Genomic DNA, 19,608 nt, shown 5'->3' with positions numbered 1-19,608 from the left:
GTAACAGAACGCCACTAGCCATCACCTTCAGCCCCCAACTAAAACCTCTCCAGCACATCATCAAGGATCTATAACCTATCCTGAAGGACGATCCCTCACTCTCACAGATCTTGGGAGACAGGCCAGTCTTTGCTTACAGACAGCCCCCCAACCTGAAGCAAATACTCACCAGCAACCACACACCACACAACAAAAACACTAACCGAGGAACCTATACTTGCCCATTGCCAACTCTGTCCACATACAGATGCTCCCCAGATTACGCAAGACCCGACTTACGCAAATTTGCACTTACAGAAAAAGTTCCATAAGCCAGAAATAGGATTTTTGAGTTGTGGAAATTTTTGCGTAACGTACAGGTATACGTTTCCAACTTATGCAAAATTCAAGTTACGCAAGGCTTTCTGGAACAGAACGATTGTGGAAGTCGGGGGGCGTCTGTATCTATTCAAGGGACACCATCAAAGGGCCTAACCACATCAGCCACACCATCAGGGGCTCATTCATGTCCACATCTACCAATGTGATATATGCTATCATGTGCCAGCAATGCGTCTCTGCCATGTACGTTGGCCAAACCCGGAAAGTCTCTACGTAAAAGAATAAATGGACACAAATCTGACAACAGGAATCATAACTTTCAAAAACCAGTCGGAGAACACTTCAACCTCCCTGGACACTCAATTACAGACCTAAAAGTTGCAATTCTTCAATAAAAAAAACTTCAAAAACAGACTCCAATGAGAAACTGCAGAACTGGAATTAATTTGCAAACTGGACACCATTAAATTAGGCTTGAATAAAGACAGAGTGGATGAGTCATTACACAAACTAAAAACTATTTCCTCATGCAAATTTTTCCCTACTGTTATTCACACCTTCTTGTCAACTGTTTGAAATGTGCCATCCTGATCATCACTACAAACGTTTTTTTCTCCTGCTGATAATAGCCCACCTTAATTAGTTAGTCTAGAAAAACCCCCATTTTTTCATGTTCTCTGTATATATATATATACACACACACATACACACATCTTCCTACTGTATTTTCCATTGCATGCATCTGATGAAGTAGGGTTTAGCCCATGAAAGCTTATGCCCAAATAAATGTGTTAGTCTCTAAGGTGCCACAAGTACTCCTCAACATTGTCCTTTCTGTGATTTTTCATTAATGAATGAGCAAGCCCTGAATAATTTGGAGTTTTAATGGTGGAGCATTACATCAAGAGTTACAAATACAATTTATATGAAGCATAACAGAAAATGTGAACATAAATCCCTTTGCAGCATGCTGAAAATATATGCTATATTTGATCCATGAAATACAGATAACCATTTTTTTAACGTGAAGATCTTTTCTATTATTGTCTTTGTATACGATTATTTAAGGAATAATCTATCTACATGGATACTTCTAATGTGTTTATCAACATGGCATCAGGGTGCCTATTGTCAATGTCCAGTATTTTGTTGATATTCAGACTGACAGACTTTTAGCAGTTAATACTTAAAGTTTCAAGACCTAATATTGGGTGACATGTCTGTTCCTATGGTATCTAATGAGAAATTTCAAATGCTCCCCACATGCATATAGCAGGGTATAAACATTAGCCCCTTCACCCTCCCCCTGTCCGCTCCTCTTCCAACAACCACCACTTGCTACTCTACCTCTTTAAAACCAAAGGATATGTCTCCTGTTTTGTTAAAATTTATGACAGTGATTTCTCCATACTCACTTTTGGCACATGTGGATTAAATTCTACTGCTCTGTGAATAGCTTCTACTGCATTCATCTCTGCTGTACTCAGCCCTCGCCTTGAGGCAGCCTCTGGAGAAAATCTGCAAAAGCAAAGAAACAAATACATTAGGTCAGAAATGCTAGCAAGTAAAAGCCAGAAAGAATTTTAGACCAAGGGCCCGTATAACCAGGCTGAGACAATTTCCTATGCTCTCCAAACTTCCATAGTAAATGGAAACTCTGAATGACCTATTACATCAAGGCCAATGAAAATCCCTGCAGAAGTGGAAAGCATGTTTGCATCTAATCATGGCAGGAAGTAAGTTCAAACAGTCAATTCTTTCTACGCTGCTAAACTAAATTTTCTATAATACCTTACTGGGGGGGCGTTTACCAAGGCAGAAGTTTCCGAAAAATAATATTAAATAATTGTTAGCGTGTTTCTATTAAAAACATATTTGGGGAGATTTTAGGGAGGTTCCCAACCCAATGCCCCTGGGTTAGGTTGGGATTAAAGCATGGTACAGCAGCAGTAGTGGGTAGTCTACTTTCAGTTGTACCAGCGAGGGTTGGATGCCCAAACTGTGGGCGAATCATCTGCCCCAGTGAATGAAAAACCAGACCATGCAATCTCTTTCTCACCTCACACCCCACGGCTAACTCCAGAGCTGTACTTGGCAGGCAGACACCACAGGGAAAGCTGTGACAACCTTAGCCCTGCCCTCCCAAGCTGGAGTCGCTGTGTAGGGAGGAAAGATGTTGCAGTAGGTACTGGCGATCTACAGGATAAAAAGAATGAAAGAAAATTACTTAGATCTTGAAGTGCACATTCACTTAAAAGCAAACTGTCTGATGTCAGGAAAGAAAGCGGCTTTCCACTCTGCTTGCTTTCCAACTTTAGGGCCACATTCCCCCCAAGATACGTATACACAACTCCTCCAGCCTGGGATTTGTGTGCACGCATCCAAGAGCAGAATCTGGCTCTTAGGGCTTGATCCTGCAAGGTGCCGAGTGTTCTTGCAAAGGGCTGAACATTCTCAGCTCCAGCTGACCTCAGGAGGAGTTGATGACACTCAGCACCACATAGGAGTGCTCAGAACCTTGGAGGGTTGTGTCCTAAGAGAAAACTGTATCAGGAATAAGCAAACATTTGTGTCTTTAAAAACACGTATACCATCTATTTACATTGACCTGTCAGGAACCCTTACATAGTAAGTGCTAAATCTACCTGCCTAAAATCAAGTAGATGAACACTGCTATGATAGTACTTGTCGAAGAAAATTGCTATTAGTACAGTCATGTTATTGTACCTTTCTTGGTTCTGTTAGATACAAGGTGAAGATGGCCAACCACACAGCACCTCCCAGCTGCATTTTCATTATAATACTATCCAGGAAGCCATTGCTCAGCCAGATAGTATAAATAAAAATTAAAATAAAGTAATTTAATTGAAGCCATTTTTTTTCTTTTTTAACCATGGGTGAGGTACAATATTGATAATTAATGAAAATTCCTTTTTATAAAAACCATATTCTAAATTTTCCACAGTGCAAAATTTCTCCTGCTAGGACATCAGATTTTCAGGGTGTGGGACCTCACCAGGTCACTGAAGAGAAATCTGCAGTTAAACGTTAGTGAGTTTACAGTAAGGAATTTTGCTGGTCAGAAGTTCTTATGGACTTACTTGTCAGAGACAGCTCTGGCTTTGAGCAGTGCAGCTGTGTAGCATATCGTTGCTGATTTTGGTAAGCTTATATCTGTTGAAAGGAAAGTACAAAATAAATAAATATTGGAACCCTTGAATGTTTGCAGAAAGAAAAAATAAATGTTGGAATAATTCTTCAGGACAGCATAATATCTAAATTAATGAATAATGGGATATCAAAAACACCTGAGTGATTTAGGAGCACTAAGTTGTGCTCCTATGTCACTCAGGTGCTTTTGAAAATGCCACCCAAATAAGAATTACCATATTTTTAAACCCTGAATTAATGATAATCTGATTGTGCCATGTAGTCATTAAATGATCTAATTAGCAAACAAATTCAGAGTGATCTTTTTCTGATATACATGGATTGAATTAAAGAATTCATTATGTTTGTATACAAACACATATGCAACCTAGAAAAGGTAAATTCTTTCAGTAGATTAGGAAACACATCTATATCCAGAAACAGCTAGTGGGTGTCTATCTACTGTGTCTTATTCCCTTCCTTTCTTTTAGTAATCATGACTATGAGAGTCAAGCCAACATTTACTAATTTACTGCATTTAAATATTAACAGCAATGTAATATGTTTTGACACTTGTGGAAACACGGGGCCATAATAACTGGTATGTTCTGCTCCAGTGACACAAGTCACCTATAAACCCAGCATACACACTTAGTTCAGTCAGGTTTCTGGCTACTTTTCATCACCAGAGTGGCACAAAGCATCTGGAGGGTACATATGAAAATGGCCCAATAGTTTCCACTGTAATAAAAGCAGAAAATAATTCTACACTACATTACCTAGCTCTCATAGACAGATATTATAAACCATCTTTTAAACTGTTTAGCATTTAGGCTAAATTTAAGAAAACAGCTGAGCGAGAAAGAAATTAAGGGCCTACTCCTGTAAACAGTTGTTGTATCGCTGAATATAATGCCTACTACCATGAATAGTGCTCATTAAAGCAATGAGACTATTCACTATATGAAGCACTATTCCCTGTAATAGCATTACAATTATAGCTTATTTAAAATTTATATACTACATATACTCCACTAAAATAAATATATCTTATATAATTACAGTGGGACTATGGTTCTAAGCAAGAGTTGGGGAAGCTCTGGAGCACAGTTCTAAAAAACCTATAACTCTTACTCATTCTATTCTTGATATACTGAATAATGAAGGACACTAGGAAGTAGCACTAAGGACCAAGTTATGTGAGGTGCTGAGAGATGCTTGAGGTGTGCTGAATGCCCTCAACTTAGACTGAGGTCAACTGGAGTTAAGGGCACTTAGAGCCTCACAGGAAATGCTTAGCACATTGCAAGATAGGGCTCCTAAGAGAAGAAGGTGAGTGAGGATCGATAAATCATGCCTTACTGGAAACCACTCTTTACTTTACTTATTCATGATCAGTTTGCAACTCAAGGGAACATTGTTCTGTTAGAGCAGGATTTCGTGACTTAGGTACTTTTGAAAGTCCCAACTATTAATTCTTTACATTTGTCACTAAACTATGTAATTATAGTGACTAGTAATTAAAATCAACAATATGCAAGGCAGTGTTGGAATGAGAGATATGGACATTACTATGCTATAACTGAAGCTAGCTGCAGATCCATCCATCCATCATTGCAGTAGGTGAATATATTTATGTGCTGTTCCAATGACTATATTTATGCCAGTTGTTCTTAACATTAGGAGTTAAGAACTTTGTATGCTTTCAAGTAAACAGAATTGATCTTTTTTGGATCACACCAGTTTCAGCCTTTCAGCAACATAAAGTTACTCATCAAATCACAAAAGGAAATAAAAGCAGAGCGTCTTTCTGGGAGCAGAGTTAAAAATGGAAAATTATTGTTTCAGAGTTCTGATCTATTTACAGCTTTTTATGAGTTTTGAAGTAGCAGATATAATATTTTTTTTTCTTTGTGCAAATGGTTTCTCTGAGCTCTTACAGTCATCAATCCAGCACCACAACATTGGGAATATCTGCCTATGCTAAACTCAGAAGCATCCATCAGTTAGAGCCTAATCCTGTACCACTGAAGACAGTGGGAGCTTGGCTGTTGACTTCAATGGGTGCAGAATCAGGGCCTACAAGTGTTTGATACCAGTAAACCAGGACATGAGGACTCTACTAGCTTGAAATCCCTAGAAATATGTTTTCGTAGGCAGCATGCTCCTTCCCATAAAGCAGGGGGGTTAAAGTAACAGGGAGTGGAAGACAGAACTCTTCCACTTCTTCTGGGTTTGGTGAAGCAGCAAACCCAAGAACTCCTCGGCTGGTGCAGTGAGATCTCCCCTGTCTTTTGCACTCAACTTTAACCATTTTAATGAGACTGAAAAACAGAAGGAAGGGAGAGGCTCTCAAGGGGGGGCATGTGAAACTTCAGCAAAAAGCATTCTGAATACAAGAAAAAGTTGCCTTCTCATCTACCGAAGAATTAAACCACTTGGATGTGCCAAGCAGCAAAAGAGACCAGAACTTCAGTATGCAAAGGGAGATTTTCATACATTAGGTCCAACTAATGCGTAACCTGTTGTGCTAGAACCATTAAATCCCACAATACAAAAAAAACCTCCAAAAGACAGGGTTCCAAGACCATTTTCTCATGTTAGATCATCCATTACTGTCTAGTGGTCAGCAGAAGCCATGGGATCCAAATTATGATGTGTGGTGACATTGTAGGTTAATGACCAAGCAGCAAATATCTGAATGGCTATTGTATCTTTGATGGCTGGCTCATTCTCCTACAGAAATGCTTTTCAGGAATGGAAAATGAAGCAATACAGACAAATGTATACATGTGTGTTGTTCTGCAGATTTCTCTGTGTAGGGTCATGCCTTTTTGTTGTTGTTTTATTTTGCCTGCTCTGAAGCAGACCACATTATACAAGTTTGAATATTGCCCAATGGAGGATTTAGTTCCTACTTGGGATCCTCACACTGATATAGAAGCTGAGTAGAATTATGGATGGTTACAAATTAAATTTAGCTTGTACTTTGGGAGTCAAGTCTAAACTAGTCCTATGAGAAAACTCATCTGTCAGGAACTAAAGTTAGAGGTCTTCATAAATTAGTGTCTCCAGCTTGTAAAGCCATCTGGCAAAGCATCTCTACATACATTGTTTCCCATCCTCTTGTGACAGCAAATGGAGCTCCCTCAGTGTGCTGAAATATGCAACTGCTATCCAAGTGTCAAAACCTTGAGGATATTTTTCCCTAATAAGCTCTGACGTATGGATCCAAAGAAGGATTTCATTCCTTACTGCTCTTGTCTCTAGAAGGTACACTTTATGATTATTTTCCTTGGACTAACCTTCTGGGGCATATAGTACCTCAGGTAAAGAGAGGGCTGAGAAAGTGAATTCTTAATGGTGGCTTGCTTCACAAGATGTTTCTTTTGATATTTAACAAGTTGGAAAGGAGCTGTGAACATAGCATTGTGTCCATATGATGATGATGATTAATCGTATTATGGTAGCATGCACAATGTGCCAGCGCTGTCATGTGATCTGTTGTTCCCACCAAAATAGCAGTTACACTTGGAAATGGTAAATATGGAGAGGAAAACATGGAATCATCTCCGTCCAGGTCATCAAGAGCCCCTAAATGTTGACATTGGGCTGTTGAAAGATCAGTGTCTTGCATGAGCAGTCACTTTAGGTGAATTTTGTGTTTATTAACCATTAAGAAGTTATTCTACTTATGACCAAAAAAACCCCATGTTAGGTAAGTGCTTTACTGAACAGGGGCTATGTGCTTAACTCATGTGAGCAGTCCTATTGAAGTTAAAGGGACCTAAGTATGTGCTTAAGTGCACTGCTGCTAGAGGGCCATAATTCTGGGTTGCACAAACAAAGAAATCATGTCAGTCAAGGGAGATGCTCGTCCCTTTCTATATTGCACTGGAAAGATTACATCTAGAGTACTGGATTCATTTATGTACACCTCAATATGAAACTGAAGATATGTCAAAAACCTGGAAGCAATTATGAGAAGAGCAATAAAAATGATTAAGGATGGTGTTATGGTTCAGAGGTGTGCTGCACCAGTGATCTCTCTCAATCTCTCTGTGGGCACTTCTTTACAGTGATGGGCCTATACCTGAACAACTCTCAGGGTGCAACCCCGTGATCCTCCTTACTTTTAGATGGGATCACCAGACTACAGCACCCCTTGTTTACCAACCATATTTAGCTTGAGGATGGCCAACTACCCAATTGACTCCTGTTATTGAATTCTCTCTGGGAACTGTGACCCCAGCTCCTAAAAGCAATGACAGAAAATGCCTGGTTTGGAAGAGAGTATGATTTATTTATCCATAGGAAAATCACAAGCAAAAAGAAAAGGGTTAAAATAACTATAGCTTAAACATATCTTGTCTTGTCTCAAACTTAGCCTTCCCTTGCTAATTTAAGTACATTCTGCTGAAGCCAGGCAACCCCAATGCATTGGGGCTAGACAAGACAGGCTACCCTTACAACTGCTGTCTCTTGGACAGCCTGAACCCCCAGTTAGTGTTTCTCTCTTAAGCAACAGGCTGTCTTTTTTATTTCAAAGGTCCTTTGAAAGGTCCTGCCTGAAGATCTTCTAAGGTTCTGAACAGGACTTCTGACCTTCACCAAACCATTTTTTGCATTCACCTACACAGGATTGGAAGTAGTCTCCCTACAGTGGATTCCTGGTATTGTCCATGTGAGCACCAGTCAACTAAATTCTGTCTACAACCATTGTTTTGGGTAAGGATTTACCCCTTAGTCACTTTTTAGAGATCATATAATAGTCACCAACTCCACAGATTATATATATAAATATTAATGGAAATCAATGCAGATAATTCCCATGTTCTTCACAGGTGATAAAAGGGCTAGAGGGATTGATTTATGAGGAAAGACTAAATGAGCAACAATAAATATGTGTAGCCTGATTCAGTGATCATAGAATATCAGGGTTGGAAGGGACCTCAGGAGGTCATCAATCTCCTGGCTCAAACAGGACCAACCCCCAATTTTTGCCCCAGATCCCTAAATTGCCCCCTCAAGGATTGAACTCCCAACCCTGGGTTTAGCAGGCCAGTGCTCAAACCACTGAGCTATCCCTCCCCCCGATGACAAAGGGGAGAAGTAATCATCATGGAAGGAGAAGAATTGTTGAAGCTGTTCCAAGGGGTTAAAAGCTAGAATAATGGGAAGAAATTAACCATAGGGAAATGTAGGTTGAATATCAGGAGGAAAACATCTTGACAGAGAAGCAATTAGACTGCAATACAATCTCCCATGAGAAGTGGTAAGTGGTCATCACTTGAGTCATTTTAAGCTATACTGGACAAAGTACTAGAAAATATACTGTAGGGAACAATCCTGCACTGGCAGGGGGATGAACAAGATGATCTAACAGGATATTTTCATTGTACATGCAGCATGCTGTAGTCCTGTTTTTCAGGCAGTGCAGGCTCTCCTGCCACACTCGTGTGAGTAGCGTACAGTTGAATAAAACTCTAAGGGACAGATCCTGGCCCTATGATAAGGTACAGTATGAATTTCAGCACAAAAGGAGAATTTTTTTAGTATAACAATGAGAGAATGAAAACAGAGAACGGTTACAGTTGAGCTATACCATTTGCACTGTTTGGATTGCTCAGTTTGAACAAACTTTTCTGAGATTCACTGGCTGATTATAAACATTTCCTATAAAGCTCATGTTTCAATTTCAGAAACTGATAAATACTTTGATCAAGCAATTCAACTCCTTTGATTTTCAGAGTATGATTTAATAATTTCTTGAGGAAATGAACCACTCCTCCCTAGCTGAGGATAATAAAGAAGCTCTGCACAGCTAGTTTAGGTCTTTGTCCATGTCCCTGTGATTTTGTCCTGCATCTTCTTTGCAGAAAGAGGACAAACAGAAATAGGCCACAGGAATCAAAGGCAAAACTGGACCAGATAGTATGAATGGACAGGCACAGCTGTTGCAGAGACCTAGTTGAGTGAGAAGCAATATTGAAATGAAGGGAGGAAATCAGTCCATAAATAAGATTGATAGAGTCCAAGAAGAGAATTTAATGGAGAAAAGATTTGTTCATTCTCCTGATGTTGCTGTTCCCCAATGTGGAGATCTTCTCTGACATGCATCACTGGCAGAAGGGTGCAGCAGGCTTGGGTTCGACTTTGACAATAAGAATGTTAATAAATAACCACTTTCTCTCATTCAAAGGAAACAAAAGGATGCAACATTAGACTGCAGTTTCTCTCTCTGTTGTTCATGTTATGTTTTCAGCCCAGCAGAGAATTAGGGATAATAAAAACCCTTTTGCATTGGGGCAGCCATACTGAGAAAGCAGAGGTATCTAGCCAGGTCAGGTTATCTTCTACCAAGCAGAAAAACTTGATATGATGATGCTGTTAATGTTGAGAACTGAGAGGAGCTAATAAAATGAAGCTGTGGAAAAGAAATATGGAATAAGAGTGAAACTGTGTTCTTGAGAACAGCGCCAGTGTCATTGGGGGTTTTGTGCTGGGGGCTTTCTGGTTACCTGTTTTACTGATACCAAAAATTATTTCTGTTGGAATGCCTTCAAGTTCAACGTTGGTGGAATTTACTCAGTTCACAGAGCTACAGGAACAGTTCACAGAGCTATACAGGAACAGAAAAAAGCATCCCTAAACAGTTATTATTATTTTAAAGAGTGTTTGGATTCACCAACATGAAAAGCCAAAACCTGCAGTCCTTGCGTTCAGTGACTTCAATTGGAGTTTCACTCAATTAACACAAAGTCACGACTAAGGGGTTAGGCCCAAATAGGAACATGATCAACAATCATGCTCCATGCACATTCTTCTATAAAGAAGACTCAAATTCTATATACAATTTATTCTAAAGCCTTGATTTTGATTTCATACCACTGTAAATTTGGAACAACTCCATTGAATTAAATAGTTATGCCAGAGGAAAACTGGTATAGGTTAGATCAGAATGAGATCATAAATATTTAGAAGTACAGTATGTTTTTCTATCAGTACGATGGGCTGAATTGTCCCTTGATGCCCCCCCCCAAAAAAAGAGAAAAGAGAACATTTGCATAACTAAGTAAAAGAGTATCTACCCTTTTGAAGTCTAACTTTCAACTGTCTGAAAGATCTCTGTGTTAACACACTGCCCAGGTTGCCAGCCAACGGCAACCTAGAAAGAACTGGCAGCCCACTGAGGTTAATAAATCATTTGTTCTCAGCATCATAAAAACAGGACTGTTCCCTTGGAAAACAACCAGTTTAAAAGTAAGGCAAGAGGGGCCATAGAGGTTTTATTTACTATGAATCCTAACTGCTTATTCTTTCAGAAGACTAGTCCCTTCAGCAGCCATAAGTATTTCTGCTGTAAATAACATAGATGTATGTCAAGCCAGAGCCAAAAATCCTTTTAGGATTCAATAGCGTTTAGGTCATCTGCACTCGATTGACAGATAATGAACTCTGAAACCATAATGATGTAGCTCAGCAACAGTGCATATCTTGCCACTAATGAGGCACATTTTCCATGAATAATGAGTATGGACATCATCTCTGTTGCCAGGTACACAATATAAACAAATTCAACACATGGTCATTGGTAAAGTAGTACGTCTCCTCACAAAGACTGACATTTTAAAGAATGTGATCCAAGTTTTTAGCCAGGGGTGGGCGGGAGACTGCTCTAGGAAATAGTTTGTTCATATATTATCAAAATACAATAAATCAGCTTTGTTCTTAGCTAAATAAAGATAGTGGAATGGGACCAATAGAAACTGCAGATAGGGAAGTATAAATGAGTTCATTGTTTTATGTTCCAATAAATCTTACAACACATAAAGCTGATGAGTTCTAAAATGAGCTGAGCCTCCTCTAAAAAGGGTCTTTAGAGACTCATGAATTCTAAGAGTTATGCTGGTTAAACTGTTGTTTGCTGAGTCCTTGTGCGCGTGTGTTAAATATACACATATGCTTTTATATACAGCAAAATGTATAATGTGTGGATCCACACAGACAGGAAAAAGGGTTCGCATCAAATTTCCCTACAGGCTTTTACCATCCACATATACTTTTATTTTAAACTTACAACCTAATTTTGGAATGTGCCAAGTGTTTTCTGGAAGATGATGGCACCCTCAAGTCCTACTGACTTCAGGGAGTGTTGAAGGTAAACACTGCCACTTAGGAAGTGCTCAGCACTGCCCAAGATTGGGCCCTTAGTATGAATGAACAGAGAGGAAGGATGTCTCAGTGGTTAAAGTGCTAGCCTGAGATTTGGAAGATTCTGGTTTAATTCCCTATTCTGCCACAGAACTGAGTATGGTAATGGGAGTAATATGACTTCCCTACCTCAGAGGGGTGTTGTGAGGATAAATTATAGCAGACTGCCAGGTTTAGAACAGCTTTCAGTTTCAAGCTCAACTCTTCTAAGTGCTTTAAAATCCACAAGGTTACTCATATACATTAAAGAGTATAAAATGCTGAGATACCATGGTAATGGGGCAATACAGTATTGTATTTAAGAGAACATTTATGTCTGTGTTTTCCTCTGAACTTATCAAAACAGAACCCAGGAGGGTCTATATTTCAGTGATAGGAATTACTGAAAGGGGAAAGCAAAAGAAAGACCTTTGAGTAAACAGGTTATCATTTTGGTAGATGTTTCTTTTCCACTGCGCTGTTCCCAACCAAATTATACCCAATAAAAACCTCTCCGAGGGTAATTAGTACTACTAGATGTGCAGTGGTGTGGGACATTCAAAGAGGGGTGGGACATTCTGAACACTGCTTACAGTGATTCTACTGCAAGATGGTGATTAAGTATTGAAAACACACATATTATAGTCAGGGCTGGTAGTGCCGTCTATTTATTATGGTTGCCGGACACCTCCCACGATAAGAGCCTATTTTGAGTGACTTATAACTTTGCCAAAAGTTAAGTGTTTGGGCTAAAATTTTACAAGTTGGATGTCTGCCTCAGGCAGCCTTTGCTTTGAAGAGCTTTAGTGCCTCCATGCTATAGAGCAGGGACATTTGGCAGGAGGGGAGCCTTTGTGTAGGCTTGGCAGAATTCCATTTTTATTTTTTTATAATTTGGACAGAGAATATCAATGTTTATTTTTAAGCATTATTTTTTCAATTTGAATTGATTTAAATTTTCACAGTTGTGCAACATTTTGGGTTTTGAGCATTTTTTATGATTTTTATCAATTTACATTTCCACAATTGTGGGACATTGGGAGGGAGGGGGTCAGACAATAATTATTTAATGACAGCAGACATTGAGATTCAGAGAGTTAAAGCTTCATAACTGTTAACCTGCAAATTGTCAACATCACATGTCAAAATATGCAAAGTGAATACCCTTCAATCAAACTCTAGGAAGTTTTCAAGCAGGATTTTTCTTACTTTGTCCATTTGGATTATTATTGATGGAAATATTTTTTGTCACTTTGTGTGTGTACACTGAAATTGACAATTACTGACAAAAATCCTTCTAAGCCTACCTTTGTGTCACAGATGTGACTTGTGTAGCTCCCGTGAAAATTCACCAAGGTTATAATTCTTTGAAAACTCATTGTTCGCACATGCTCAGTAGAATCTTCTTCAATTACAGCAGCTAAACTCTTCAAATGTTCCATCCCCAGTGAGAATATTTGAGCCTCTCACAGCTCCTAGCTAACCAGACAGCATATGCCACATCTCCACAGAGCGATTGAGTATGCTCCATCCCCTCATAGCTCCTACATATGACCAGACTGCAGAATGCCTGAGCATGCTGCATCTCCTCACAGCTGCTACCTGAAAACTGGGCGAGTCTGAGCACTGGAACTGGGAGCAGGGAGCTTGTTCCTCCTATGCTCCCAATGGCCTCCCTGCCCAAATAGAATGGCAGAGGAAGCCATCTGATTTAAATGCAGAGGGGACAAAAGCCAGATCAGGGAAGAGGGAAAGGAATAGATTGTGATAAGAAGTCTGGTGAGCCTGAAAACTGGAGGAGAGAAAATGGTTTTGGCTGGGCAAAGAAAAGGGGATTGGGAGTTTGGAAAGGGAGTTTGGAGCCAGAGAGCGGGGGTGAGAAGGGAGGCTGGGACTGGTTGGGAAAGAAGTGGGACTGGGAGCTGCGGGTCAGAGGACTGGGAGCTGGTGAGAAAAATGGTGGGGAACTGGGAGCCAGCTGGCTGGAGGTGGAAACATTGAGATTGGACAAGGAGATTGAGGGACTATTAAACTAGTGAGACTGAGACTTGGGAAAAGTGTGTGTGGTGAAGCAGATCTGACAATGGTATAGGGCGGAGGGAACTGAGAATGGCTGGGCAAAGAGACAGCGACAAAGGGTCTGGGAGGGGAGAGAATGAGATAAGAAGCCAGGGAGGGAGTGATGGGATACTGAGAGCCTGTGCAGGGAGATGAGGACTGGGGGTTAATGGGGATTGGGAAGGGGAGAAACATATCAGATGAGGAGCTGGGAGGAGGGGTTGGGACTGACTAGCAAGGAGACTGGGACTGGAATGAGAAATCTGAGGAGTGAAGACAGGCTGGGTAGGCAAGAAGAATGGGAGTGAGATGAGGAGTCAGGGTTGAGGAAGAGACACAATTGGAACAGAGATACATCGAAGGGGATGGAGCAGAAGGAGGCACATTTGGGGAGAACAAGTAAAAGGCTCTGTATCCAATACAGAACACTCCCCTGCCAAGACTGGAATCAAACCCAAGACTCTTGAGTCTCAGCATTCTTTTGCTGTTAGCAAATATCTGTGAAACCCACTGGCAAAGCGTGTCTCATCGCCCTCTAGTGCTGGTCCACACAGAAGACTGTGTAGTGGATCTGTGTGGTAGTCTAAGGTTCCAACCAGGCTGAGCCATGTGAGAGTCAATATGAGGTCACAGGATGGAATTTTTGATTTTTCAGTTTTATTTTTTAAAAATTTAAGAAATTACATACAAAACGTCTCTAAGGTTGCAAAGTCAAGCACTCAGAAGCACTCATGAGATGCCAGAATTTGGGCCCCTTGGGCACATCCACTATGACACAGTCTTTAATTATATGATCACATACTACTTTTTCCATTCAGTGCACAGATTGGACCTGCTCTGGAGATGACTCTAGGTTGTGTAGTAAAGGAGACTGTTGTCTGTGGGATCCCTGCTTCATTTGATGCAGATGCTGGAAGGTGTATAGTATTATTAATTATTATTATTATTATTATATGGCCCCCACCACTGTAGTATCTAAGCACCTGAAAATCTTTTATGCATTTACCCTCAAAATGTCCCAGTGAGGTAAAGAAGTGCATTTATCTCCATTTTATAGATGGGAACTGAGACACAGAGAGATTAAATGACTTCCCAAGGTCACACAAGAAGCCTGTGGTGGAGCAGGGAATTGAACCTGACAGTCCCAAGTCCTAGGCTAATGCCCCAACCATTGGAGCATCCTTCCTTTAATTGGAAGGCATGTAGTGAATGAGGCAGGGGAGTGCATGAAGAGGATGAACTGTCTCATTGTTAAGGCAGTTGAATGCTGCCCTGGAAAACTGGATTCTTTCCCTGCCTATGCCACAGAATGCCTGTGTGGTGCTGAGCAAGTCACTTAAACCAAACTTTTTACAAGTACTCACTAACTGTGTTCCTCTTTTTCTGGGTGCCTGACTTGACATGCTGGGATCTGATTAGCAGAAGTGCTGAGCACTCACAGCTGCAACTGAAGACAATGGGAGGTGTGCTTTGAACATAGAAAGTGTTATGTAACATGATGTACTCTGAAAAATCAGGTTCTAGATGTTTCAAATTGGGTACCCAAAAGTAGTGGATATTTAATTACCTTAATCCCTCTGTGATTCAGCGTGCTGTCTCTAAAATGGGGATTATGCCACTCCCTCATCTCACAGAAGTGATGGAAAGATAAATTAATTCACGCTTGTGAAGCACTCAGATACTGTAGTAATGAACACCAAGGAACATATATGGGGAAATTATTAATTCTGTTTTCAAAGCGAGCTTTTAATAGTCTGCAGTAAATAAGGCCTGGGGTCACACATTGAACAAACAGGAGAAAACAACATATTGAAGCACTGCTCATTTAAGAGAGCACTGTTCTACCTGTGCTTTGAATGACACAGGGTTCCTATGGAAAATATGGTATGTGATCATGTAACTGAAGACTGTATCATAAAGCATATACACAAGGGATCCCAATTAAAGGTGCACAAGCAACCTAAATTCTGGCGTTTCCTAACTTTTGAACATTTTACTTTGCAAGCATATCAGTGTTCATGCCACATAGGTATGTGTGTGTGTATACAATATGTATACATATATATAGTTGGACTTACCATCATATTTTGCTAAAACTGCCTGAACATCTGCATATGCTTGTAACTCCAACAGAGCTTCTAGCAGGTTTTCGTGGATGTTGAACATGCTTAGCAGAGGAAACTCCTTCATTAACTAAAACAGTAATTAAAAAAAAAGGGTTAGACTATTAACATGAAATGCGGATTTTCATTCAAAATTTACTGAAATGTCTAATTAAAATCATTCAGTCCTACTGCTCTTGGGCCTCATACAATGTCCTCTAATGCCATTGGAAAGACTCGCCTTTGGATCAAGAACCTTGGAAACAACATGCCTTGCATATGGTTTAATTAGTCCAAGAAGAGGGTTGTCTGAACAGACAATTCCCTTTCAATTGACTTGTTGCCTTTTTAAAAAGTGAGGGTGTATTATTCTATTGTAGAGGAAGATTAAATTAAACAAGCCCCTTCAGCTCAGTAGATTGTATATTTTAGTATTAACTCCCCTTGATGGATATGGGGGAAAACAAAGAAACTACATCGAAAAAAATCGAAGTATAATAAAATGAAAAAGACCTACACCTCTACTATGCTTCATAGTTGTTTATTATTACTATTATTTAGCAACATATATATCTTATATATATATCTCAACAGAATTGTGTATAGTACTAACAAAGGCAGTTCAACATGTTTTTGTCCAATCCAGGTTCAAAAATGCTTGACCCAAAGTAGAAATTAGATAAGGCTGTCATACTAATTTAACACTACCATGGCTTAAGAATCCATATCTTATAACAAATTGAATGACACCTTGTATAGGAAAGAGGCTCAGACTTTTTTTTAGTGGGTGCTAAGTTGTGACTGAATTGTATTGGTCTGATGAATTAGTCCTTTAGGAAGATCAGAGATTGTCAGAATGCTGGCCAAATTCTGCAGTGTGTAGTACCAACTGTCTACCAGCCAGCTGAATTTGATAGATAAATAAATAACATCCTTTATTCTGCTTGCCATCTGATTCCACATATCTTAGGAACTTCAGTGCAAATTAATTTCTCTGTTTTATTGCTCAGTTAGAAAATGAACCAATTAAAGTGGTGTCATTTTTTTAATGTCAAAGAGATACTCTAAAAATTGTAGTATTAAGGGATTTGTGCCCTCACTGTGGTTGTTTTGTGCTGATGCAAAGCCTCAGCATGATAGGCTCTCTAACTGGCCTAAAGCCAGCCCTTTTTAGCCTCATTGCTCCCCAAAGTATAGGGTGTGATAGGTGCATCCTTGAGTTCCATTGATCCCCATCTGCTGAAAGGCTTTCTTGCTGGGCGATGGAAGCCGAGTGTAAGGTAGAGCAACTCTGAAGATGCTTGAATGTGTACCAGAACTGAACTGGCCCACTGCCAGCTCCAGGGTTGGGGGATGTAAAGATGATGTCCACCCACTTTTGCATACCTCTGCCCCCTAGTCCTGCACTGAGTGACGTTTATCTGGAGCCAAGGCTCAAACTCCAATTGATGGAGAGGCTCTCAGGAGTTCTACCGGAAGGTTCTGTACCAGTAATTTGTAATATATTAAACGTATGATACAAGGTACTAAGACACTGATGCCCATTATACACTTGTTGGGAAACCAAACTAAGTTAATTATAAATAAACATCAGAAATTTGCAGATGAATGTTAACATTTTTCTCCATAGGGGCCTAAGAATAGAAATACTAATGAGATGATGTGAAGTCAACCCACAAGCCCAAACTACAAATGGGAAAACACAGTAAAAACTATAAATCATGTCTGAAAAATCTGAGGAAATGAATCAATCCTGCTTTGAAAATATAATTAAAGAAACTGGAAAGAGACAACTAATTATAAATTCCCAAATTGGCAATACAAGCAAAAATATACCAGTCATAAGCAAAATGGTGAAAGAGTATGAAAAAGTCTGGAAGATGTGGAACAGGGAATTAACTCTGTTCAGGAAGAGGCTGCTAATAGACAAATAGAAGTGCCAAGCTCACAGGATGAAATTCACCCCTGTGTAGAGGGCCACGTATAAACTACCTAAACTGTATTTGAGGATTAAATGGGAGTGAATGGTAAACTGGCACTGTTCTGGCCCTCTGCACTGCACCTTCCTTACTGTGATTTGAGGATCATACAGAAGGTGAAGAGGGCAGTGTTTTGTTTGTTGATATTTGTACAACTGTGATCACATGAACTTTTGGTTAGAGAGTCACAATCACAGATACAGGTATTTAATGAGCTCATTGGATTTATGAAGGGTAATCCATAGAGGGTAATAAACTCCTACAGTTTCAACATCAGGAGTTGATCCTGAGGAAAACAAGAACAAAACTGGGCAGATTGCATGAATCTCCTTGTTTGATTACTGATTACATTTTTCCAAATTGAGCAAGAGGCCTTGGTTTATCTGGATAAGTGGGGGTCTTGATGTACAAAAGAGTTCTCAATACAACTGATGCTCATCAGAAAAAAATAATTTCAGGTCCAATTTCAGATAATCAGTGTTTTCAGTTAAGGATTCAGATTAGATTCTACCGGACTTATTTCTCATCCTCTTTGTGATTTTTAACTGCTTCTACCAGTTACACACAGGGTAAAATATATATAATGAAATTCAGTATTGGGATTTTTCAAAAGCAATATATACAGTGGGTACTTTTAAAATCTTTTTTAAAATTGATGGAAAGGTTAGAACTGCACATGATTTTTCATTATTACACCTGATAGCTACTGCACATTAGAAAGAAAGACACTTCTAAAATTGTATAAATTAATAATAGATTCCAATAAAGGGGGATAGACATTTTAATACAAAAGGGGATTCCATTTTTCAGTGTTTAAAATATATACTAAAGACTGACACTGTATTCTGATTGTGGGTAAACCTCAGAAGGATGTAGTTGCAGTTGTTAAATTCAGAATGTATGTCACTCATTTTGATACTAATAACTTTTTAAAGTTCAAGTTTGAAAAGTGCACAGTAATTTGCAAATATCATTATTTTGGGCGAGACTTTAATTTGTGCAGAATAGGAACAATAACTTTATCTAACCTTGTCCTAGCAATGATGGACGTGGATATAGATAGAATGAAGCAGCACTGTGATGAAAAACAGATCAATCTTTCCATTATACAAAAGATTGAGGGCATTGAGAGTCCACATCTAGAGCCTTTATGCATGTGGTCCTAAGGCGGCTTTCTGCAGTGTTTAGTCTAGTTGTGTTCATGTTCCACATCAAGTTTATTTTATTTGTGATTTTCTTGTTATTTTTAATAGCTTTTGCTTTACTTAAAACAATCTGGACTGGCTTAAGTGGCTGTTAGTGCGGAATTAATACTACACACACTCCAGAGATAAGGAAACTCACTTCAGAAAAGGTAAAGTGAGGCCTGAAGTAACAGTCAGTATGTAGTCAAGTGTGAAAGGAGTTATAATTTATCATTCCTGCCCTGGAAGGTGCTAGAAGGAAGTGGCTACTGTCAATAAAGGCACAGCTATGGCCTAAAAACCTGAGTGATGTAAGGTGCAGTTACAATTCTCCTCAGCCACCTGCAGCAGAAACCTTTTACGTTTTTGCTGTCTGCACAAAGAAATATAACTAGTAAAATGCGAGGGCCAGAAACCGTCTCCCTAACTCACAACTGAGTATTTCACAGCATAAGGTACTACTCAACTGGAGTAAGGATGGCAGAATCTAACCCTAAGTAAATAATGACGTAAAGCTCACACAGAGCATGTTACTACAAACATGCCCTTCTGAAAAATTAACCGTGATCATCGCCGTTCCCTGAGACTGAATAATGGTTATTAGACTACCTGTCTCTTTGT

At 39.5% G+C, this 19,608-nt stretch overlaps 1 protein-coding gene across 1 annotated transcript in view; it reads right to left on the bottom strand.

Moving 5' to 3' along the window:
* The window catches only part of ST7 (suppression of tumorigenicity 7), a 228,206-nt gene that overhangs the window by 43,696 nt on the left and 164,902 nt on the right, over positions 1–19,608 (bottom strand). The window contains 3 exon segments of the mRNA XM_038372895.2: positions 1,737–1,839; positions 3,423–3,495; positions 15,801–15,915. Coding sequence (XP_038228823.1) covers positions 1,737–1,839; positions 3,423–3,495; positions 15,801–15,915 — 291 coding nt within the window.

This window comes from Dermochelys coriacea, chromosome 1 (assembly GCF_009764565.3).
Source record: "Dermochelys coriacea isolate rDerCor1 chromosome 1, rDerCor1.pri.v4, whole genome shotgun sequence".
NCBI classification, from domain to species: domain Eukaryota; kingdom Metazoa; phylum Chordata; order Testudines; family Dermochelyidae; genus Dermochelys; species Dermochelys coriacea.
This window is presented reverse-complemented; position numbering and strand designations above follow the sequence as displayed.